The 23,956-nt window shown below is 49.4% G+C and overlaps 1 protein-coding gene across 12 annotated transcripts in view; it reads right to left on the bottom strand.

The window, feature by feature from the left end:
* LOC146333957 (mitochondrial coenzyme A transporter SLC25A42-like) overlaps positions 1 to 23,956 on the bottom strand; it is a 133,823-nt gene that overhangs the window by 66,082 nt on the left and 43,785 nt on the right. For 11 of the 12 annotated variants that reach the window (XM_084825006.1, XM_084825004.1, XM_084825007.1 and 8 more), the window contains one exon: positions 11,137 to 11,288. In XM_084825006.1, coding sequence (XP_084681132.1) covers positions 11,137 to 11,288 — 152 coding nt within the window. Of the gene's footprint in view, positions 1 to 3,746; positions 11,289 to 23,956 lie in introns of all 12 variants that reach the window. The other variant, XR_014786405.1, reaches the window with a different exon arrangement.

Here is a 23,956-nt window from a genome sequence, read left to right as displayed (position 1 = left end):
AGCCTATCACGGCTAGATCTGCAAAGTCAGCCGTGATAGGCTACGTAAATCGTCACGTAGCCTATCATGGGTGACTTTAAAAAAAAAAAGCGCGTACGCAAATGGCGGCCCCCATAGGGAGCCGCCATTCGCGTTCCTTATTTGGTTGCTGTAGTCTACATAATCTTTACGTAGACTACAGCGACCAAATAAGGAACGTGAATGGCGGCTCCATATGGGGGCCGCCATTAGCCCTATGCGCTTTTTCATTTATTTTTTTTAAAGTCACCCGTGATAGGCTATGTGACGATTTACGTAGCCTATCACGGCTGACTTTGCAAATCTAGCCGTGATAGGCTACGTTAATCGTCACGTAGCCTATCACGGGGGCGTTTTTGTTTTTGTTTTTACTTTTATTGGAATGGCGGCGGCGGCAGCCGGTCAAAAGACTGGCTGCCGCCCCCGCCCCTGACCAAGACCCGACGAACCGCCGCCAGGACCCGCCGCCGGGAGGGACATTCGGGAAAGGTAAGTCCCGTCTCGGGGGGGGGGGGGCGGGGAGCGGGGGTGTGTGGAGAATTTCTCCCCGAAACTTCTTCGGGGGGCCGAACACGTTGGCGCTCGGCCTCCCGAAGTTTCGGGGAGAAATTCTCTGCCATCCCTAGATCAGATTCGTCTGGCAGGATTTGTTTTTGACAAATCCATGTTGGCTTCGAGTTTTTTTTTTAAAAACATTTTTTTCTTTTTTCTTTTTTAACTAACTTTGTTTTCATTTATTTGTCTTGTAACACACACTTCCACACCAGTGGGATTCTGCTTTTAACCTCTAGCGAGTAGAGGAGCAGGCACAGGCTAGTCTAGAACGATCACAAAGCTAGACACAAAAAGGGAAAAGAGGCTACGGAAGGACAAGACTCTGCGGTGGTGGTGACCTGCAAGGCCTGTGCCATGTTTGTTTTCTTGCCTGAGAACAACATGGCCTACACCTGCAACAAGGGCAAGTTGATCACGCTGCTGGAAGAGAAAGGAAGGGGACTGGAGCAGCGACTGTCGACCCTCCGGGGAATAAGAGAACACGAAGAGTTCTTGGACAGAATGGGGGAACTACAGCAGCAAAGGGAAGGCCAGAAGCTTGAAGAGCAACAGCAAGATGAGGCAGTGGGAAATGCTGAGGTGAAGAAAAATGGAGTAGACGATACTCCTTGGAAAAGGGTGACAGGCGAAGTAGAACTAGACGCCACTCTGCGCCAGTGGAAGCAGTGAAGCTGTGGAACCGATTCCAGGTACTTGCGGATGAGACTGGAGGACAGCCTGCAGAGGAAGAATCACAGGGGAACCTGCATGAGAGCGAGCAAGAGGCTGAAGGTCTGTCAAGCAGAGGCCATGAAACCCAGGCCTACAACAAGAAGAAGAGAAGAGTGGTAGTAGTGGGAGACTCCTTGCTGCGTGGGATCGAGACCCAAGTATGTCGCGAAGACCCATGGACTTGCCAGGCACTCTGCCTCCCGAGAGGACAGATTAGAGACACGACTGAAAGGTTGCCTGCACTCATAAAGCCCACTGACAGGTATCCCTTTCTTCTCATCCATGTGGGAACAAGCGATACCGCCAAGCGGAGCGAGGAAGAAACCACGTCAGACTTTGAAGGTTTGGGAAGGAAACTCAAGAACTTTGGGGCCCAGAGAGTTTTCTCATCCATCCTTCCAGTAGTCAGAAGAGGAATAGAAAGGGAAAGGAAAATACTCTGGGTGAATGACTGGCTACAAAGGTGGTGCAAACATGAGAGATTTGGATTACAATAGAATAGTAGTAGGGTTGGAAGGGGCCTACAAGGCCATTGAGTCCAACCCCCTGCTCAATGCAGGAATCCAAGTCAGAGCATCCCTGGCAGAGGGCTGTCCAGCCTCCTCTTGAACGCCTCCAGTGTGGGAGAGCCCATCACCTCCCTAGGTAATTGGTTCCATTGTCGTATTGCTCTAACAGTCAGGACGTTTTTCCTGATGTTCAGCCAGAATCTGGCTTCCTGACACTTGAGCCCATTATTCCGTGTCCTGCACTCTGGGAGGATCAAGAAGAGATCCTGGCCTTCCTCTCTGGGACAACCTTTCAAGTTCTTGAAGAGCGTTATCATATCTCCCCTCAGTCTTCTCTTCTCAAGGCTAAACATGCCCAGTTCTTTCATTCAGTCTCTCTTCATAGGGCTTTGTTTCCAGTCCCCTGATCATCTTTGTTGCCCTCCTCTGAACCCTCTCCAGCTTGTCTGCATCCTTCTTAAAGTGTGGTGCCCAGAACTGGACACAGTACTCCAGATAAGGCCTAACCAGTGCTGAGTAGAGGGGAACTAGGACTTCCCAGGATTCGGAAGCTATGCTTCTATTAATGCAGCCCAAAGTAGCATTTGCCTTTTGTGCAACCACATCACATGGTTGGCTCATATTCAGCTTGTGTTCGACAACAATTCCAAGATCCTTCTCGCTTGTAGTGTGGTTGAGCCACGTATCCCCCATCCTGTAACTGTGCATGTGGTTTCTTTTTCCTAGGTGCAGAACGTGGCATTTATCCCTATTAAATGTCATTCTGTTATTTTCTGCCCAGTGCTCCGGTCTATCAAGATCACTTTGAATTTTGTTTCTGTCTTCCAGGGTATTAGCTATCCTGCCCCATTTTGTGTCATCTGCACATTTGATCAGCATTCCCTGCACCTCCTCCTTCAAGTCATTAATAAAAATGTGGAAGAGCACTGGGCCCAGGACTGAGCCCTGCGGTACCCCACTCGTGACCTCTCCCCAGTTTGAGAAGGTCCCATTGATAAGCACTCTTTGAGCCCGGTTCTGTAGCCAACTGTGGATCCACCGGACCGTTGTTTCCTCTAGCCCACTTGGAGCTCGTTTGCTCATCAGGAGATCATGGGGCACTTTGTCGAAAGCTTTGCTGAAGTCAAGGTATATCATGTCTATAGCATTCCCACGGTCCACAAGGGAGGTGACTTGATCAAAAAATGAGATCAGATTTGTCTGGCAGGACTTGTTCTTGACAAATCCATGTTGGCTTCGAGGAATCATGGCATTGTTGTCAAGGTGCTTCCAGATGGATTGCTTTATCATCTGCTCCAGAATTTTCCCAGGGATTGATGTCAGACTGACTGATCTGTAGTTCCCAGGTTCCTCCTTTTTGCCCTTTTTGAAGATAAGGACATTAGCCCTCCTCCAGTCATCTGGCACTTCACCCACCCTCTATGATTGCTCAAAGAGAATAGACAGTGGTTCTGAGAGTTCTTCTGCCAGTTCCTTTATTACTCTAGGATGCAGTTCATCTGGCCCTGGAGATTTGAACTCATTCCAAGTAATTAGGTGTTCCTTGACCATATGCCTATGGATCTCAAGCTGCAATCCTGCCCCTTCAGCCTGTACTTCGCTTTTGCCAGGGGGGGTCAGAGACCCTCTTTTGGGAGAAGACTGAGCCAAAGTAGGAATTGAGCACTTCTGCCTTTTCTTGGTCATCTGTTACCATTTTGCCATCCTCATTGAATAGGTGAACCACCATTTCTTTCCTCTGCCTTTTACTACGCACGTAGCTGAAGAAAGCCTTTTTGTGGTTTTTAGCCTCCCTCGCTAACCTCAGTTCGTTCTCAGCTTTAGCCTTCCTGACGCCATCCCTGCAATTGTGTGCTACCTGCCTGGACTCTTCCTTTGTAGCTTGGCCTTCTTTCCACTTCCTATATGTGTCCTTTTTTGTTTTCAGGTCATCTCTAAGCTTTTAGAGATGACCTGAAAAGGTGAGGGAGATCTGTTTTTTCAAGGCCAGAACAAGGTGGTGAGCTAGAAGCGGGCACTGAAATGCATTTTGGGCCAGGTTGGTGATTCCTTGCTGGTGTTCTTGCTTGACTAGCAACTGCTGCCTCTTGTTCCTTTGGCTGATGGATTGGGAGCCAGAGTGTTTTTTCCCTTTCCTTCTGTACTCCCAGGGCTACAGACTGTTGGCACCAAATGTTCTTTCTGGCAGGGAAGGGGACACAAGTTCCCTGCAGTTGCTCCTTCTCCGGCCAATGGATGAGGACCAGTTGGTTTCCCCCTTCGTTTGATGTCATTCTAGGGAGGCAAGGAGTGCAGCCCTCCCTCCCCTGTCTCCCTACATTCCCTGGCTGATGGCAGGAGCCAGAGTGTGCTTCCCTTTTTCTCTTCAGTCCCCAACCTATAGCCACCATGATTTTAAAGCCAACTAACCCAGTGGCCACCATGACATACTTAACTTTTAGGCAAGCCTGCTTATGGCTCTGGCTTTCTTTTAAATTCTGTTGTGTGATTCAGTTATACATTTGTATGTGAAAAGTGCTTTTCCTTCATGTAACCATTTAGGATGTTTGAGAAATCCACAATGGAATCAAATGAGTTCAGATTTCTACAACTCTGACCTGCGGATTTCACAGCGGACCAGCTTTTCCTGAGTCACACAGATTTTTACTTTCTGGAATTTTATGCAAATTTAGTTGTGGAAAACTATGTAAAATTAAAAAACACCAGCTGAAAATGTGCATTTCCCCCCATAGGCTGAAGCATGAAAATGTGCATTTGGGGGAGGATTTGCACGTTTTCGCAAGTGCGAATTTGCACAAATTCAGGAAACTAGAAAAAAACCCTGATTCTCCCAATGAGCAGACAACAGAACGAAATGCACCTGACAATCTGCAAGATGCAGGCACAATGGATTTTACAAAATCTGTACATCACTAGTGACCACGAGGGATCTGCAATGGGAGAGCTATGTGTCTTGGGGAGGGGCTCATTTCTCCTCATCCCCCCCCCCCAGCACCACCTCTACTTATAACAGCTCCAGGCCCCATCTTTAGCATCCCAACAGTTGTGACAGGTATTGGAAGGGGGGGAGGGAAGAGAGCCACTGCCAGGGTTCTCAGAAAAGAGAGACTCACAATGTACACCAGAAACTAGATAATTTTTTTTTTGTTATTAAATATACCTCCTCTCTTGGCACAGATCTTTACAATGATGTCATTATAAATATGTATATAAAATGAAAAGGTTGTTCACCATATTAAAAAACACCCCCCCAAACATACAGAATTTTTTGACCTGTGGAGAGCTGTCACAGCCAGCCTTCTGAATATACGCATTTGTTTTGCAAAAAAGGCAGCATTTTACAACAGCGTATCCCTGTGCATAAGGAAATCAACCCTGAGTGCTCATTGGAAGGACAGAGACTGAAGCTGAAGCTCAAATATTTCAGCCACCTAATGCAAAGAGAAAAGTCCCTGGAAAAGACCCTGATGCTGGGAAAGACTGAAGGCAAAAGGAGAAGGGGACGGCAGAGGATGAGATGGCTAGATAGCAACACCGATGCAATAAATATGAACCTGAGCACACTCCGGGAGAGTGCGCAGGACAGGAAGGCCTGGCGTGCTATGGTCCATGGGGTCACGAAGAGTCGGACACGACTGAACAACTGAACAACAACAACAACAATCCCTGTGCATAGAGTTATCTGGCTCCCAAAAGTCACCCTTGCAAAAGTCAGCCTTGGGCTGATAGGCTGACTGTGTAACTTGGTTTCCTTTGAAACATGTCACTCATGGACTGTTCTCCAGGGACCACTGAGTTTTCCTGAAAGCTTAGTGGATGTCAGTACCAGCAGACGCGCTTCCCTGGAGAGCGCTCACCCAATCGCTACCGATCTTCCCCCAGCATGCAGATGCAGAAGATTGGCTGGGGGTATCTTGGGGTCATGAACTCCATTCGCAGAGAGCAACAGGGGGGGCTCAACCAGCCTGGATGTTGCCCAAAGTGAACTGAGTGTCTTGGAACATGCCACCAGCATTCTCTGCAACTTGTAAGACAGTCTTCCCCCAACTTGGTGACCTCTGGATATGTTGGACTACAATTCCCATGGTGCTGCTGGCTGGAGATAATGGGAGTTGTAGTCTAACATATCTCGAGGGCGCCAAGTTGGGGGAAGGCTGAAATAGGTGGTCTCTCCAACTAACAAGTCAACAGGGAATGTTCTCACAATAGTAGAAGGTTAGGAAGGCCTTGCCATAAGGCAGCAATATTTAAAGGCCTCCCAATCACAGGGGAACCCCTTTCTGCATTAATTCGTCTGTCAAGGAGCAACTCCTCTGCCATGATCTACAGAGAGCAGCCTTCCCCAAGGGTGTGCAGAAAGCAGATCTCCAGACTTCAATTTCCAGTGCTTCTAGCCATTGGCCATACTGACAGGGGCTTCTGGGAGTTGAAGTCCAAAACACCTGGAGATCTCCTTTCTGCTCACCCATAATGTAGAGAATCCTGCAGTGCCCCCTAAAGGTGCATTCAGTTAATGACCCCAGCCAATCTGATGGGTCCTGTTACCATGTGAGATCAGCACATGGGGCTCTCACATGGCTGACACCCTCAAGATACATTGTATTACAATTCCCATCATCCCCAAGGATTGAGGTAATGGGAGTTGTAATCCCACACACCTGGAGAAGGCTGGCCTACAGCTTCTCCCCACTAAATAGAAAAGTGCCATCTCGACAAACTAGTTACATCTTGTTCACTGCGTCTCTCGCATTCCCCGTTTGTGATTTGTGCGTGCAAGTGGATGTGTAAGGTAGGCTTCCCCAACCTGGTGCCCTCTGGATGAATTGACTTCCATTCCTATAATTCCAATGGACATGCAGGGAAGCATTTAAAAAACTAAAAGAAAAGGGGGTTCGGGGCTTATTGTGCCAACAGTGCATGTTCCTTGCATAGGCAATGTCTCCTGTAAACACAGCCTGGATCTGGGTTGTGACTACATTGAGACTACATGGTTTGTGGGTACTGAGGTACGCTAAAAAAACAAACTATAAAGTGCAGAAGCATTTTTTTTTAAGACTGCAGAACTAAGTGGGCTTCTAGGATTTCCACCACTTCCACCACCACCCTTCAAACAAAACCCAAACCAACCTAGAACAACCCCAGTAACAGTATTGCAAAAATCCATGACAATCGCTAATGGCACAGAGAGAATTCCTAGGCCTTTAAAAGAGGAACAATGGAGGGGTGTGTGGCTGTAATCGGCCCCAAGTGGTGTCCCACGGGTGCAAAGGGGGCCAGGCCGGGCCACACAAGGGTGCTGCATGAACTGGCTCCCTGCTTAAAACACACTTTTCTTTGTATCTTTGCTCAGGTGGGGGAGGCAACTGGGGCTTGCGATTCACATCTGGGCAAGGGGTTCCGATTTCTACAAGGCAGAAGCTGTATTCAGGTTGCAAAGCAGCAAAGGTAAAATTAAATCCTGACGAGGGAGGTTAAGAACACCCTTCCTCAACCAGGTGCGCTCCAGATGTGTGGAACTACAACACCCAGATCCTGGGAGTTGTAGTAGTTGTAGTCCAGCATATCTGAAGGGCACCAGGTTGGGGAAGACTGAGAAAACAGGACCAGTTCAATCCAATTCAAGAATAAGCTACAGAGAGGGAGGGAGAGAGGGAAGGGGAGGCCAGCCTGAAGTAAACATTATGAGATGACTCCCAATTGCTTACCACCCCTTATGATTCTCAACAGGAACTCCAGTGCATTCATCCAGGCACTTAAGAGAATCTCCAGACACCTCCCACTTCCCCCTGAGAGTTTTTTGTTAATTCCACAGCAAACGGTAATATTGAAAGAACGAACCAGCCCACGTTTCGAGTTCGCAAGAGTGTCTTCCTTAGCACTGCACGTGGCTAAAACGCACCCTACAGCGTGCCCGTTCCAGGGCAGGCTTGAACCCTGAATAATGCTGTTGTCTAAAAATAATAATATTTAAATGCCACGCTGAAGAGCAACCAAGCTAACACTGCTGATTTCAATCTACTTTCAAATACAGGAGTTTCCTGGATTGTGGCAACAGGAATTCGAGATGAGATGAGAGAGCTTTGGCTATTGGGCGGTATAGAAATGAAATAAATAAATCAATAACATGCCTCCTATCCTACAGAAAAAGATCCAGTCTTTGGTTTTCCCCTGCGAGCTTCTTCTGTTGTTCCAGAAGATTATCTTGTGCAACAGGAGTTGAGGAGCAGAATTTTGAAAAGGAGGGAAGGAAGAGAGAGCTTCCATCCAGTAGATCCCAGGCTTTGGAAAACAAGCCAATTGCTTTAAAAATATTGCACCGGGGGGGGGGGGGGGGAGCGCACACGACATCCCACCTCTCAAATCCTGGTTAAGTCCCATTTCAAAACAGACTAAGATACAGTACATATGAAACTGAATCGAGGGCAAGTCGCCAGCTGTGGTGAGTTGCAGCTGTGAACAGCATGGTGTTACTGAGAACTTGTGAGGAGGTTCAGCTGCATTTGTCGAGATTGGCAGGGGCGGGGGGCAAGGGGAAGAGACCCCCTTTCCCCATTGCTTAGGGAATTCAGAGATATCTAGACCACTTCATAAAAACAACGGAAAGCCCAGGCCATGAAGGTTCCTCTCAGCAAAATCCATTCTCAGGAAAATGGAGAGCAGGTTGCCACCATCAGGGTGTGTGCACACGCAACTAACAGAGACTGTCCTCCTAGGTTGCTCAGGTCTACCATGAGGACCCTGTCTGAGTTTGGACTTAAAAAGGAGGGTGTCTGTCCACATTAGCTGGTATCTGCGCCCCACTATCGCTTGCCCAGTCACAAGTAACCCAAGGTGGGGGGGAGGTTGGCCACTACCTTGCCACATTTGGGCCACGCCCCCATTTATGGAGCAAGATCTGTGTGAGGTCGAAGGTCATGAAGCTGATGCCCATAGCAATGGGACCCTTGACCCAGTTCATGCTGAGCCCTTTGTAAAGGACAACTCCCTCTTCCTGGATGATGCCCCCATGGTGCCAGTGATGGACCCGTATGACAATCCCAGTGCCCCTGCCGTCTGCATCCGCCGACGGACCACATCCAAAGGGTAGGAAGCAGACTGTCCAATCAGGCCCGCGCAGGCCCCAAAGATAAGCCGCTCCACAGGATAGGGCTGTGACCTCCCACTATGATCTGAGGTGAAATGGGAGAGGAGGAAGAGATGCTGTAAAGATGCATGGAGGAGCACACAACACACATTTCCCCATGGGAGGGAAATTTCCAGAAATCCTTGTGGCCAACACTGAATTGCAGAGCCCAAATGGCTTAAAAGGAAGAAAAGATGTGACTGCAGATGTGGGAAAGAAGGGGAATTGTTTTCAGACTCTCCCCACTTCGTGACTTTCCAGATCAACCAAGGAAGATCCAGTGTGGTGTTGAGGAACCTTTTTCGGTCACTGGGCACATTTGGAATTTCAGGAGCGTGTCATCGGTGCTCCCACAAAATGGCTGCCTTGACCATTCATAAAACAGCTGCTATGATGGGGGAGGGGGATGATCAGTCACCAAACACTCATTTCCCAGAAAGTAAACTGCTGAGACATAAAAGAAATGTGCCCAGGGAACCAAGTCCAAGGCAGAACTGGAGTCTGAGCTCCTGTGAACCCAAATAGAGTTGATGTTGGAGGGCAGCACTTTGCTTTGCAGCATCGCAACCTCCCCATTTAAAAAATAAACCTTTCAATTAAAATCAGGAGGGAGCCTGGCAGGCACCAAGAGAAGTGTCTGTGGGGACGTTGGAGACCCCAGGGTTAGAGGGTCAGACTAGGACTTGGGGAGACCCAGGTTCAAATCCCCTCCCAACCATGAATCTCTTACTGGGAGGCCTTGGGCCAGGCACACACACCCAGCATAATCTACCTCACAAGGTTGTTGTGAAGATAAAACATCAAGGGGGGGAGCGATTATCATGGATGTTATCCTGAGCTCCCTAAAGGACAGGATATAAATGTAAGAAATGGTAATCAGTAAGGGAGCCATGTAGGTCACTGCACAAAGTGGAGGTTTCCAAGGCATGCATACGAAGTACTGGCCCAGGCTTCAAGGGCTAAGAGCCAGCGATAGATCTCTTCCCACTCTCTCTGGATTTTGTCCAATCCCCTTTGAAAGCCACCTGAAGCCAGCAGCTTGCAAGAGACCATCGTTACGCATTGTGTGAAGCAGGACTTTCGTCTGCCCAAAATCTCTTACCCATCAATTTCACTGGGTGACCCCAAGTTTTACTATTATGAGAGATGGAGAACAAATTTCTCCCCCCACCTGCACACACTTTCTCCACATCATGTGTAATTTTTCACCTCTTATATATCACCACCACTTCTGCGGTCTTTTTTTTCAAATCTATAAAACCCCAAAATGTTCCATCTATAAAGCCCCAAATACACAAGGGGCTGGAGGAACTCCCCTATGAGGAAAGGTGACAACTTTGGGACCATTTTGCTTTAAGAGGCAAGTAAGGGGAGGCATGATAGAGGTGTACAAATTATCCCCAACCTGGAACCCTCCAGTTGTGTTTGACTACATCTCCCATAAGATGTAGTCAAGCAGGCTGGGGATGCTACCATGCATTATGTGGATAAAGTGGATAAGGAGACATTTTTCTCCCTCTCTCATAATACTTGAACCCAGTGGGGTCACCCTACGAAGCCGAATGGTGGGAGCTTCAAGAAAAAAAGGAAGTCCTTCTTCTATGTATTTTCAAGCATAGCATGGCATCTTAAGGACTAGAAACATGCTTTTTTAAACAACTCCAGCGGGAACCAGCTGAAACATTGAGAGAAAAGGCGAGTGAGGGGAGACACAAGAGAGCTGTACAAAATGATGCCTGGTGTGGAGAGGGAGACATTTTTCTCCCTCTCTCAAAATACGAGAACCTAGTGGGTTCCTCCCATGAAGCTGAATGGTGAGAGATGCAGGAGAGATCAAAGGATGTCCTCCTTCACACAGCGCAGAGTTCAGCTGTGGAACTTGCTACCACAGGATGGCCACGAACTTGGATGGGTTTAAAAGAGAACTAGAAAAACTCCTGGAGAAGGCTATCAATGTCTGCTAGCCACAATGGCTCTATATTACTTCCAGTTTCAGAGGCATTATACCTATGTGCACCAGTTGCTGGAGCACATGGGCAGGAGGGTACTGTTGCACTCATGCCCTGCTTGCGGGTTTCCCATGGGCAGCTGGTTGGCCACTGTGTGAACAGAATGCTGGACTGGATGGACTCTTAGGTCTGATCCAGCAGGGCTCTTCTGATATCCTTAAAATGCAGATCACCGTTGCTCGGGACTGGCATGCATCCTTGTGGCCCTTACCTGCATGCAGCTTCTTCAGCGTCTCATAGGTGAAGAAGCTCAACCCGGCATAAGGGATCACGCCCAGGATGGTGGGAACAAAGCCCCGGTACAACGTCTTCAGCCCTTCCTCCCGGGAGATCCGGATGAAGACGTGAACAATGTTACCGTACCTGCCAGGAAAACACAGAAGGCACAGGGTCACATTTCTGTTCAAGGAGCCCAAGGTTGGAGACCGGAGTTTATGCTGTTGTTGCTGTTGCTGCTGTTGTTGTTGTTGCATTACTATACCACCCCATAGCTGAATCTCTCTGGGCGGTTTACAGAAGTTAAAACATTAAATACAATATAAAAAGTTTAAAAGCCATCTACAAAAAAGCACATAAAGACAGACAATATACACAAACAGCATATAACTAAAAACAACATTGAATTGTCAGTCATAACTAAAGACACATCCAGGACTGATTAAAACTCATCATGTGCTGCCTGGGAAAAGAGATAGGTCTTAACCTGGCACCAAAAAGATAATAATGTTGGTGCCAGGTGGACCTCATCAGGGAGCTTGTTCCACAGATGGGGGGCCACCACTGAGAAGGCCCTCTCCCTTGTTGCTACCTTCCAAGCTTCCCTTGGAGGAGGCACTTGGAAGAGGACCTTCGATGTTGAGTGTAGCGTAGGGGTAGTTTCGTTTCGGGAGAGACGTGCCGTCAGGTATTGCGGTCCCAAGCCATATAGGGCTTTATAGGTTAAAGCCAGCACCTTGAATTGAGCTCGGAAGCATACAGGCAGCCAGTGCAAGCGGGCCAGAGTCAGTCTTATATGTTCGGACCGTCTGGTCCCCATTATCAATCTGGCCGGCGCATTTTGCACGAGCCGCAGCTTCCGAACCGTCTTCAAAGGCAGCCCCACATGGAGCGCGTTGCAGTAATCTAACTTGGAGGTTGCCGGAGCATAGACAACTGAAGCCAGGCTGTCCCTGTCCGGACAGGGGCGTAGCTGGGCCACCGACCAAGGTTGGCAGAAGCCACTCCATGCCACTGAGGCCACCTGAGCCTCAAGTGACAAAGATGGCTGCAGGAGGAGCCCCAAGCTACGGAGCTGCTCCTTCGGGGGGAGTGCAACCCCATCCAGAACAGGTTGAGCACCCTCCCTCCGGTCAGCGGAGCCACCCACCAACAGCATCCCAGTCTTGGCTGGACTGAGCTTCAGTTTGTTGGCCCTCACCCAGCCCGTTGTCACAGCCAGGCACCGATTCAGCACATCCACAGCCTCACCTGAAGAAGCTGAAAAGGAGAAATAGAGCTGCGTGTTGTCAGCATACCGATGACAACGCGCCCCCAAACTCCGGATGACCACGCTCAACGGTTTCGTGTAGATGTTGAACAGCATGGGGGACAATACCGACCCCTGCGGAACCCCATATTGGAGAGTCCACGGGGCCGAGCAGTGTTCCCCAAGCACCGCCTTCTGGAGCCGACCCTCCAAGTAGGAGCGAAACCAGCGCAGTGCGCTGCCTCCCACTCCCAGCTCAGAGAGCAGCCCCAGAGAAAGGACACCACAGTCGATGGTATCGAAAGCCGTGGAGAGATCAAGGAGAAGCAACAGGGTCGCACTCCCTCTGTCCCTCTCCCGACATACAGTCAGGGCCAGAAATATTGGAGCAAGGATAACTGTTTGGGCAGTTGGCCTCTGTACACCACCACATTGAAGGTGAAAGGAAACACACCCAGATGGGAGTGAAGTCAGGACTTCCAGCTGTAATTCAAGGGGTTGGACAAAAGTGGGGCACTAACCATTCAGGAAGGACAGCCAGTGGCACGTGCACACCCCCATCGTTGGGGGCTCGTAAGTAATGGAACAAACCAACATCATTTCAAACTTAAGGGTCGCCTTTAATACCTGGATGGAAATCCTTGCAGTCAATGACTGCCTGAAGTCTGGAACCCATGGACATGACCCAATGCCGAGTTTCCTCCCTCGAGACGCTTTGCCAGGCCTTCAGTGCAGCTGCCTTCAGCTGCTGCTTGTTTGTGGGTCCTTCTGCCTTCAGTCTTGTCTTCAGTAAGGGAAAAGCATGCTCTATGGGGTGGAGATCAGGTGACTGACTGGGCCATGGAAGAACATCCCACTTCTTTGCCTGGAGAAACTCTCGGGTAGCTTTTGCTGTATGCTTTGGGTCATTATCCATCTTCAATGTGAAGCGGCGCCCTATCAGTTTGGCAGCATTCGGCCGAATCTGAGCACAAAGTATAGCCCCATACACTTCAGAATTCGTCCTGCTGCTTTTATCAGCAGACAGGTCATCAATAACCACCAGTGACCCAGCTCCATTGGCAGCCATACAAGCCCAGGCCATGACACTGCTTCCACCATGTTTGCCAGATGATGTGGCATGCTTTGGATCATGAGCTGTTCCTTTCCTTCTCCATACTTTTCTCTTCCCAGCGTTCTGGTACAAGTTAATCTTGGTTTCATCAGGCCAAAGAATCTTATTCCAGAACTGGGCAGGCTTCTTTATGTGTTCGCTGGCAAAGGCTAATCTGGCCTGTCTGTTCTTGAGCATTACGAGTGGTTTGCAACTTGTTGTGAGGCCTCTGTATTTACGTTCATGAAGCCGTCTCTTGACTGTAGATGTCGACAATGACATGCCTACCTCCGCAAGCGCGTTCTTGGCCTGGCTCGATGCTGTGAAAGGGCTCCTCTTTGCCATGAGCAGAATTCTGCGGTCATCCGCTTTAGTTGTCTTCCGTGGTCTGCCAGGCCTTTTGCTGAGCTTGCCAGTTAATTCCGTCTTTTTCAGGATGTCCCAAACTGTTGTGTTGGCCACCCCCACTGTTTCTGCTATCTCTCTCATGGGTTTATGTTGTTTCCTCAGCCTCAGGATGGCCTCCTTCACTCGCATGGACACCTCTTTGGACCTCATGTTGGGAGTTCCAGTGAACAGCTACCAAATGCAAATGTGACACTCAGAACCACCTCCCGGCCTTTTCTCTGCTTGATGGGTCATGTGTTTCCCAGGAAAAAGGCCACACCTGGCCATGCAGCTGCTTGTCAGCCATTTGTTCCATTACTTACGAGCCCCCAAGGACGGGTGTGTGTGCGTGCCACCGGCTGTCCTTCCTGAATGGTCAGTGCCCCACTTTTGCCAAACCCCTTGAATTACAGCTGGAAGTCCTGACTTCGCTCCCATCTGGGTGTGTTTCCTTTCAACTTCAATGTGGTGGTGTACAGAGGCCAACTGCCCAAACAGTTATCCTTGCTCCAATATTTCTGGCCCTGACTGTAGGTCATCATACAGGGCGACCAGGGCTGTTTCCGTGCCACAACCCAGGACCTTGCCCAGGAATGGAACATTTGCACCCGGCCTATAATTATTAAGGTTTTCTGAGGCTAGGGAGGATTTCTTCAGGAGTGGTCTCACCACCGCCTCTTTCAGGCAGCCTGGGACCACGCCCTCTCACAAGGAAGCCTTAATCACCTCCCTGGCCCAGCCGGCTGTCCCTTCCCTGCCAGTTTTTATAAGCCAAGGGGGCCAGGGTCCAGTACGGACGTGGCTGCACGAACCTGTCCAAGCACCCTGTCCACGTCCTCGAGCTGCACCAACTGAAACTCATCCAAGAAAACTGGACAAGGCTGCGCTCCGGACACCTCACCAGATTCAGCTGCTGTAAGACTGGAGTCTAAGTCCTGGCGGATGCAAGAGATTTTATCCTGGAAGTGCCTAGCCAGTGCATTACAGCGGGCCCCAGATGGTTCCTAGTGTCCTTAGAGCCAGAATGTAAAAGGCCACGGGCATCCCTAAAAAGCTCCAGTGGGCAGCATATGGATGACTGAATAGTGGCAGCAAGATGTTTTTTTGCCGCTCTCAGCGCCTTTGAATATACCTGGCCAGAGGCACGCACCAGGGTTCGATTGCACCCACTAGGAGTTCTTCTCCACCTGCACTCAAGCCGTCTCCCATTTTGTTTCATTGCTCCCAGCTCCGGGGCGTACCATGGAGCGGTACGAGCTCTACTCTGGAGAGGACGCTCCGGAGCGATCGTGCCAACCGCCCGGGTCATTGCTGTGTTCCACAGGTGGACCAGGGCTTCGACAGGTGCACCAGCCATGTCAGCCGGAACCCCCCCCCCCCCCGAGCCCTCTGGAAACCATCCGGATCCCTTAGCCTCCGAGGGCGGACCATTTTAATAGGTCCCCCACCCCTGCAGAGGGGAAAAACTGCCTAAGCCTAAACCTCCGCAGGCAGCGATCCGACCGTGACAAGGGAAGTGATGCAAAGTCCCCCACCTTCAGACCACCATCTCCCTGTCCAGTTGCGAAACCCAAGTCTAGAGTATGCCCTGCTACATGCGTCGGGCCGATGACATGTTGGGACAGTCCCACGGTCGCCATGGAGGCCATGAAATCCCAAGCCGCCCCAGACAAGGAGCCCTCGGCGTGACTGTTGACACCCCCAGAACCAGCAGTCTGGGGGATCTCAGCAGCACACCCGAGACCACCTCCGTCAGCTCAACTAGGGAGTCTGTTGAGCAGCGGGGTGGGCGGCACACCAACAGAATCCCCGATCTGTCCCGCTGGCCCAGCACAAGGTGCGAACACTCCAGACCCGTAGTCACATGGACAGGGAGCCTGCAGAGGGAGATGAACTCCGATAGACCACAGCAACCCCCTCTTGGACTTTCATTGGATTTTGCCCATGGTCTATCCCTAGCAGGTGGGGTTTCACCTGGGTGCCAGGCAGCCTGGGGCTACATTCCTCATTTCCAACAATGCCCCCAACATTTATTTACTGGTTATTTATTAACAATATTTATATACTGCTTTTCATTTGAACAAATCCCAGAGCAGTTTGCAAAACACACACACACACGCACACACACACACTATAGTATGATGTGGTTGATTCAAAGATAGCTCATGGCTGAGAGAAAGCTAAAGTATTTCTTACATTTATACCCTTCCTTTTTCCTCTTTCAAGGAGCCCAAGACAGCATACATGATCTTCCTCTTCCTGCGAGGTGGGCGAGGCTGAGAGTCAGGGACAGGCCCAAAGTCACCCAAGTAGACTTCATGGCCTTGAGCCCAGTTCTCCTGAGTCCTAGTCCCAGCACTCGAACCACTACACTACACTTAGATTCCAAGGAACGCCTAAAAGACGCCAATGTCGAGGCCTGATGTACCTCAGAGCGGGAGAGGAACTTGAGTCATCCTAGGGTGAGAAGGGATGGCCACTGCCACAAGAACATGGCAGCCACCAACGGAGGCAATGACCCAGGACGGATGGGACTCCGCTAACACGAGGCCTGCTCTAAGGAACTTAAAGCTTTTCACTGTGGAACCATCCCCTCTGTTCTATAATGCCATCCAAACCACAACCCCAACAAAACCTATACACCACTATCATGTCACATTCTTCCTGCTGGCTTCTCCCTTCTCGCTCTGTTGCAGTTGTGGCTCTGAGCTTTTGCCGCTAACCGCCTTCCCCAACTGGAGGGCACCAAGTTGGGGAAAAGCTGGCTTGTACATGCAAGAGGAAAACTGAATGTCTTCTTAGATATCTACATCAGCGGGGTGGGGAGCCTTTATTCCTAAAGGCCATTGACCCAAAGGAAGTCAATTGGAGGGAGGGGGGAAGAGAGATATTGGCTGGAATTTGCAGCATCACATGACTGTATAGCATGCTCTCTCTCTGTTTCTTTCTCTGTGCCATCCCTTCTCTGCTGGCTGTATGAAGTTAGGCAGACCACTGCGGGTTCTGCACTCGTATCCAATTCCAAATGCTTTTGTCTCCGTTTCTAAGCAGCCACCGTGATCGTTGCCAACAACTGGATGCAACAAACCCCTTCAGCACCAAAAAGAGGCCGTTATAGCAAAAAAACAACACCCCCAAACCCCAAAAGAGCTAGCAACTCCCGGGTTCAAAGGGGAAAAAAACGACATGAAAAGAACTCTGTTGGAATCAGTCCAAGAAGGTTCACTTAAGTCCAGAATCATGTTTCCAAGCAGTGGTCAGCTAAATGCTCCTGGGAAGCTCACAGGGTGTGCAGGTAATAGGCTTCACACCATTTGTCCCCAGCAAAGAAGTTGATTGCCTGTTTGCATGAAGGATCCACTTCACCATCCTGGCTAATGGGTGCCAACAGACCTCTCCTCTCTTATTCCACCCCATTCATGTGTTTATCCGGGAACATGGCAGAATTGGGAACACCAGTCCTGAGGAGTTGGTGCAGCTACTGAGAAGGCCCTACTCCAACTCTCTGCTTAGGAAGGGAAGACACACAGGTTTCATAGAATCATAGAATAATAGGGTTGGAAGGGGCCTACAAGGCCATCGAGTCCAACCCTCTGATCAATGCAGGAATCCAAGTCACAGCATCCCTGGCAGACGGCTGTCCAGCCTCGTCTTCAATGCCTCCAGTGTGGGAGAGCCCACCACCTCCCTAGGTAATTGGTTCCATTGTCGTATTGCTCTAACCGTCAGGAAGTTTCTCCTGACGTTCAGCCGGAATCTAGCTTCCTGTAACTTGAGCCCATTATTCCACGTCCTGCACTCCGGGATGATCGAGAAGAGATCCTAGCCTTCCTCTCTGTGGCAACCTTTCAAGCACTTGAAAAGCGCTATCCTATCTCCCCTCAGTCTTCTCTTCTCATTGATAAGCACTCTTTGAGTCCGATCCTGTAGCCAACTGTGGATCCACCAGATCGTTGTTTCCTCTAGCCCACTTTGAGCTAGTTTGCTCATCAGGATATCATGGGGCACTTTGTTGAAAGCGTTGCTGAAGTCGAGGTATATGATGTCTACAGCATTCCCACAGTCCACAAGGGAGGTTACTTGATCAAAAAATGAGATCAGATTCATCTGGCAGGATTTGTTCTTGACAAATCCATGTTGGCTTCGAGTAATCACGGCATTGTTGTCAAGGTGCTTCCAGATGGATTGCTTTATGATCTGCTCCAGAATTTTCCCAGGGATTGATGTCCGACTGACTGGTCTGTAGTTCCCAGGTTCCTCCTTTTCGCACTTTTTGAAGATAGGGACAACATCAGCCCTCCTCCAGGCATCTGGCAAGGTTTGCAGAGCCCAGGCCATTTTGAAAGTACCCAGCATCACCTGCAATGACTCCAACTGGCCAGTCCTGCCATGTAGGGCTGGCTTGTGCTTTCTTGATGAAGCTATTAGATGGGCTTGCCTCTCAGTTTCTTTTCTCTTCCCCTCCCACAAATCCACAGTGCCTAAAAATAGCACAGGTTCCTCCTAGCCACACACTGAGCAGTCGGGACACCCCCTCCCCAGGGAAGTCACTTTACAGCATCTTTAATCTCTTTTTGCCATTTCAATCAACACATTTTTGCATCTTGTACAACAGCCACTGCTCAGTTCAAGACTAATCTCTCTCACTGGGTTTGGATTGTTGGTTTTAATTCATTAGAACAAAAGAGCCCCGTTGAATCAGACCCAGGGTCCATCCAGTCCAGCATTCTGTTCACACAGTGGCCAACCAGCTGTCGACCAGGAACCCACAAGCAGGGCATGAGCGCAACAGCACCCTCCCACCCATGTTCCCCAGCAGCTGGTGTACACAGCCTCGCTGCCCCTGGCACTGGAGGCAGCACCTAGCCGTCAGGACCAGTAGCTATGGACAGCCTTCTCCTCCTCCAGGAATGTGTCCACCCCCCTTTTAAAGCCATCCACGTTGGTGGCCATCACTGCATCCTGGCCTAGCGAATTCCACAGCTGAACTCTGCGCTGCGTGAAGGGGGACGTCCTTTTACCTGTCCTGCATCTCCCACCCATCAGCTTCATGGCACGACCCCGCTGGCTTCTCGCATTTTGAGAGAGGGAGAACAATGTCTCCCTCTCCACGTTCTCCACACCAGGCATAATGTTGTACACCTCCATCGTGTCTCCCCTGACCCTCCTTTTTTTCCAAGCCACACAAGCCTAGCTGTTGTAACCTTCCCTCATAGGGGAGATGTTCCAGCCCCTTGATCATTTTAGTTGCCCTTTTCCAGTTCTACAGTATCTTTTTTTAGGTGTGGTGACCTGAAGTGGACACAGTATTCCAAGTGTGGTCACACCATAGATTTGTATAGGGGCAGTAGGATGTTGGCAGTTTTATTCTCCATTCCTTTTCTAATTATGCCTCATAGAATCATAGAATAGTAGGGTTGGAAGGGGCCTACAAGGCCATCGAGTGCAACCCCCTGCTCAATGCAGGAATCCAAGTCAGAGCATCCCCGACAGATGGCTGTCCAGCCTCGTCTTGAACACCTCCAGTGTGGGAGAGCCCACCACCTCCCCAGGTCATAGGCTCCATTGTCGCGTTGCAATAACAGACAGGAAGTTTTTCCTGATGTTCAGCCGGAATCTGGCTTCCTGTAACTTGAGCCCATTATTCCGTGTCCTGCACTCTGGGATGATCAAGAAGAGATCCTGGCGTTCCTCTCTGGGACAACCTTTCAAGCACTTGACGAGCGCTATCGTATCTCCCCTCAGTCTTCTCTTCTCAAGGCTAAACAGGCCCAGTTCCTTCCGTCTCTCCTCATAGGGCTTTGTTTCCAGTCCCCTGATCATCTTTGTTGCCCTCCTCTGAACCCTCTCCAGTTGGTCTGCATCCTTCTTAAAAGTGTGGTGCCCAGAACTGGACACAGTACTCCAGATGAGGCCTAACCAGTGCTGAGTAGAGGGGGACTAGTACTTCCTGGGATTTGGAAGCCATGCTTCTATTAATGCAGCCCAAAAGAGCATTGGCCTTTTTTGCAGCCACATCACATTGTTGGCTCATATTCAGCTTGTGATTGACAACAATTCCAAGATCCTTCTCGCTTGTAGTGTTGTTGAGCCACGTATCCCCCATCTTGTAACTGTGCATTTGGTTTCTTTTTCCTAGGTGCGGAACGTGGCATTTATCCCCATTAAATGTCATTCTGTTGTTTTCTGCCCAGCGCTCCAGTCTATCCAGATCACTTTGAATTTTGTTTCTGTCTTCCAAAGTATTAGCTATCCTGCCCAATTTTGTGTCATCTGCAAATTTGATCAGCATTCCCTGCACCTCCTCATCCAAGTCATTAATAAAAATGTGGAAGAGCACTGGGCCCAGGACTGAGCCCTGCGACACCCCACACGTTGCCTCTCCCCAGTTTGAGAAGGTCCCATTGATAAGCACACTTTGAGTCCGATTCTGTAGCCAACTGTGGATCCACCGGATCGTTGTTTCATCTAGCCCACTTTGAGCTCGTTTGTTCATCAGGATATCATGGGGCACATTGTCCAAAGCTTTGCTGAAGTTGAAGTTGTCTACAGCATTCCCACGGTCCACAAGGGCGGTGACTTGATCAAAAAATGAGATCAGATTTGTCTGGCAGGACTTGTTCTTGACAAATCCATGTTGGCCTCGAGGAATCACGGCATTGTTTTCAAGGTGCTTCCAGATGGATTGATTTATCATCTGCTGCAGAATTTTCCAGGGATTGATGTCACGCTGACTGGTCTGTAGTTCCCAGGTTCCTCCTTTTTACCCTTTTTGAAGATGGGGACAACGTTAGCCCTCCTCCAGTCATCTGGCACTTCCCCCATCCTCCATAATTGCTCAAAGAGAATAGACAGCGGTTCTGAGAGTTCTTCCGCCAGTTCCTTTATTACTCTAGGGTGCAGTTCATCTGGCCCTGGAGATCTGAACTCATTCCAAGTAATTAGGTGTTCCTTGACCATATGCCTATGGATCTCAAGCTGCAATCCTGCCCCTTCAGCCTGTACTTCGCCTTTGCCTTTGCCTTTGTCATAGACCCTCTTTTGGGAGAAGACTGAGCCAAAGGAGGAATTGAGCACCTCTGCCTTTTCTTTGTCATCGGTTATCGTTTTGCCATCCTTATTTAATAGCTGAACAACCATTTCCTTCCTCCGCCTTTTACTATGCATGTAACTGAAGAAAGCCTTTTTGTTGTTTTTAGCATCCCTCGCTAACCTCACCTCGTTCTCAGCTTTAGCCTTCCTGACACCATCCCTGCAATTCTGTGCTACCTGCCTGTACTCTTCCTTTGTTACTTGGCCTTCTTTCCACTTCCTATATGTGTTCTTTTTTGTTTTCAGGTCATCCCTAAGCTTTTTGTGAAGCCACATTGGCTTCTTCTGTTGTCTTCCACCTTTTCTTGTTGTTGGAATTGTTCGTAATTGTGCCTTGAGAATTTCCTTTTTTAAAAGCTCCCACCCACCTTGGACTCCTTTTCTCATTAGCGTCGCTTGCCGTGGGACCTTACTGATCATTGTTTTGTAAAAAAGGCAAACTCACATGGAGTTTGCCTTTTTTACAGCAGCTGTACACTGGGTTGACATTTTCCTCGAGCTGTCTACCACAACCCAAGATCTCTTTCCTGGTCGGTTACCGCTAGCTCAGATCCCGTCAGGCTATACTTGACGTTGGGATTTTTTGCCCCAACGTACATCACTTTACACTTCCTTCCCTTGAACCGCATTTGGCATTTCGATGCCCATTCTCCCAGTTCGGGGAGATCCTTTTGGAGCACTTCACAATCTCATTTTATTTTAACCACCCTAAATAATTTGGTGTCATCCGCAAACTTGGCCACTTCACTGCTCACTCCTAATTCCAGATCATTTATGAACAGGTTGAAAAGCATTGGTCCCAATACAGAGCCCTGTGGGAGCCCGCTATTTCCCTCCCTCCATGGCAAGAATTTACCATTGATTCCTACTCTGTGCTTTCTGTTATTTAACCAGTTACTGATCCACAGGAGGGCCTGTCCTCTTATTCATAGTAAAAGACAGAGGAAAGAAATGGTTGTTCAGCTATTCAGTAAGGATGGCAAAACGATAACAGATGACAAAGAAAAGGCAGAGGTGCTCAATTCCTACTTTGGCTCAGTCTTCTCCCAAAAGAGGGTCTATGACCCCCCTGGCAAAGGCGAAGTGCAGGCTGAAGGGGCAGGATTGCAGCTTGAGATCGATAGGCATATGGTCAAGGAACACCAAATTACTTGGAATGAGTTCAAATCTCCAGGGCAGGATGAACTACATCCTAGAGTAATACAGGAACTGGCAGAAGAACTCTCAGAACCGCTGTCTATTCTCTTTGAGAAATCATGGAGGACGGGGGAAGTGCCAGATGACTGGAGGAGGGCTAATGCTGTCCCTATCTTCAAAAAGGGCAAAAAGGAGGAACCTGGGAACTACAGACCAGTCAGTCTGACATCAATCCCTGGGAAAATTCTGGAGCAGATCATAAAGCAATCCATCTGGAAGCACCTTGAAAACAATGCCGTGATTCCTCGAAGCCAACATGGATTTGTCAAGAACAAGTCCTGCCGAATCTGATCTCATTTTTTGATCAGGTCACCTCCCTTGTGGACCGTGGGAATGCTGTAGACATCATATACCTCGACTTCAGCAAAGCTTTTGACAAAGTGCCCCATGACATCCTGATGAGCAAACTAGCTCAAAGTGGGCTAGAGGAAACAACGATCCGGTGGATCCACAGTTGGCTACAAGATCGGACTCAAAGAGTGCTTATCAATGGGATCTTCTCAAACCAGGGAGAGGTAACGAGCGGGCTACCGCAGGGCTCAGTCCTGGGCCCAGTGCTCTTCAACAGTTTTATTAATGACTTGGATGAGGAGGTGCAGGGAATGCTGATCAAATTTGCAGATGACATCAAATTGGGCGGGATAGTTAATACCCTGGAAGACAGAAACAGAATTGAAAGTGATCTTGAAAGGCTGGAGCGCTGGGCAGAAAATAACAGAATGACATTTAATAGGGATAAATGCCAAGTTTTGCGCCCAGAAAAAAGGAACCAAATGCACAGTTACAAGATGGGGGATACGTGGCTCAACAACACTACAAGTGAGAAGGATCTTGGAATTGTGGTAGATCACAAGCTGAATATGAGCCAACAATGTGATGCGGCTGCACAAAAGGCAAATGCTCTTTTGGGCTGCATTCATAGAAGCACAGCTTCCAAATCCCGGGAAGTACTAGTTCCCCTCTACTCAGCACTGGTTAGGCCTCATCTGGAGTACTGTGTCCAGTTCTGGGCACCACCCTTTTAAGAAGGATGCAGACAAGCTGGAGAGGGTTCAGAGGTGGGCAACAAAGATGATCAGGGGACTGGAAACAAAGCCCTATGAGGAGAGATGGAAAGAACGGGGCATTTTTAGCCTTGAGAAGAGAAGACTGAGGGGAGATAGGATAGCGCTCTTCACGCACTGGAAAGGTTGCCACAGAGAGGAAGGCCAGGATCTGTTCTCCATCATTCCATAGTGCAGGACACGGAATAATGGGCTCAAGCAACAGGAAGCCAGATTCTGGCTGAACATCAGGAAAAACTTCCTGTTAGAGCAATATAACAATGGAACCATTAACCAGGGAGGTGGTGGGCTCTCCCACACTGGAGGCCTTCAAGACGAGGCTGGACAGCCACTTGTCAGGGATGCTTTGACTTGGGTTCCTGCACTGAGCAGGGAGTTGGACTCGATGGTCTTGTAGGGCCCTTCCAACCCTACTATTCTATGATTGTATTCCATGACTAGAATCACAGGGCTGCGGTGGCTTAGTGGTTAAGACGCTGAACTGCAGACTGGAAGGTCGGCAGGTCAGCAGTTCAAGACCCGAGTGCTGCGTGACGGAGTGAGCTCCCGTCTTCAGTCCCAGCTCCTGCCAACCTAGCAGTTCGAAAGCAAGACATTGCAAGTAGATAAATAGGTACCGCCTCGGCGGGAAAGGTAACAGCGTCCTGTGCACCTCGGTGTTCAGTCATGCCGGCCACATGACCACAGAAGCGTCTTCGGACAGCGCTGGCTCTTCGGCTTAGAAACGGGGATG

The sequence above is a fragment of the Heloderma suspectum genome, chromosome W (genome assembly GCF_057233095.1).
Source record: "Heloderma suspectum isolate Gila_16-S chromosome W, 16-S_ref, whole genome shotgun sequence".
Taxonomy (NCBI): Eukaryota; Metazoa; Chordata; class Lepidosauria; order Squamata; family Helodermatidae; genus Heloderma; species Heloderma suspectum.
This window is presented reverse-complemented; position numbering and strand designations above follow the sequence as displayed.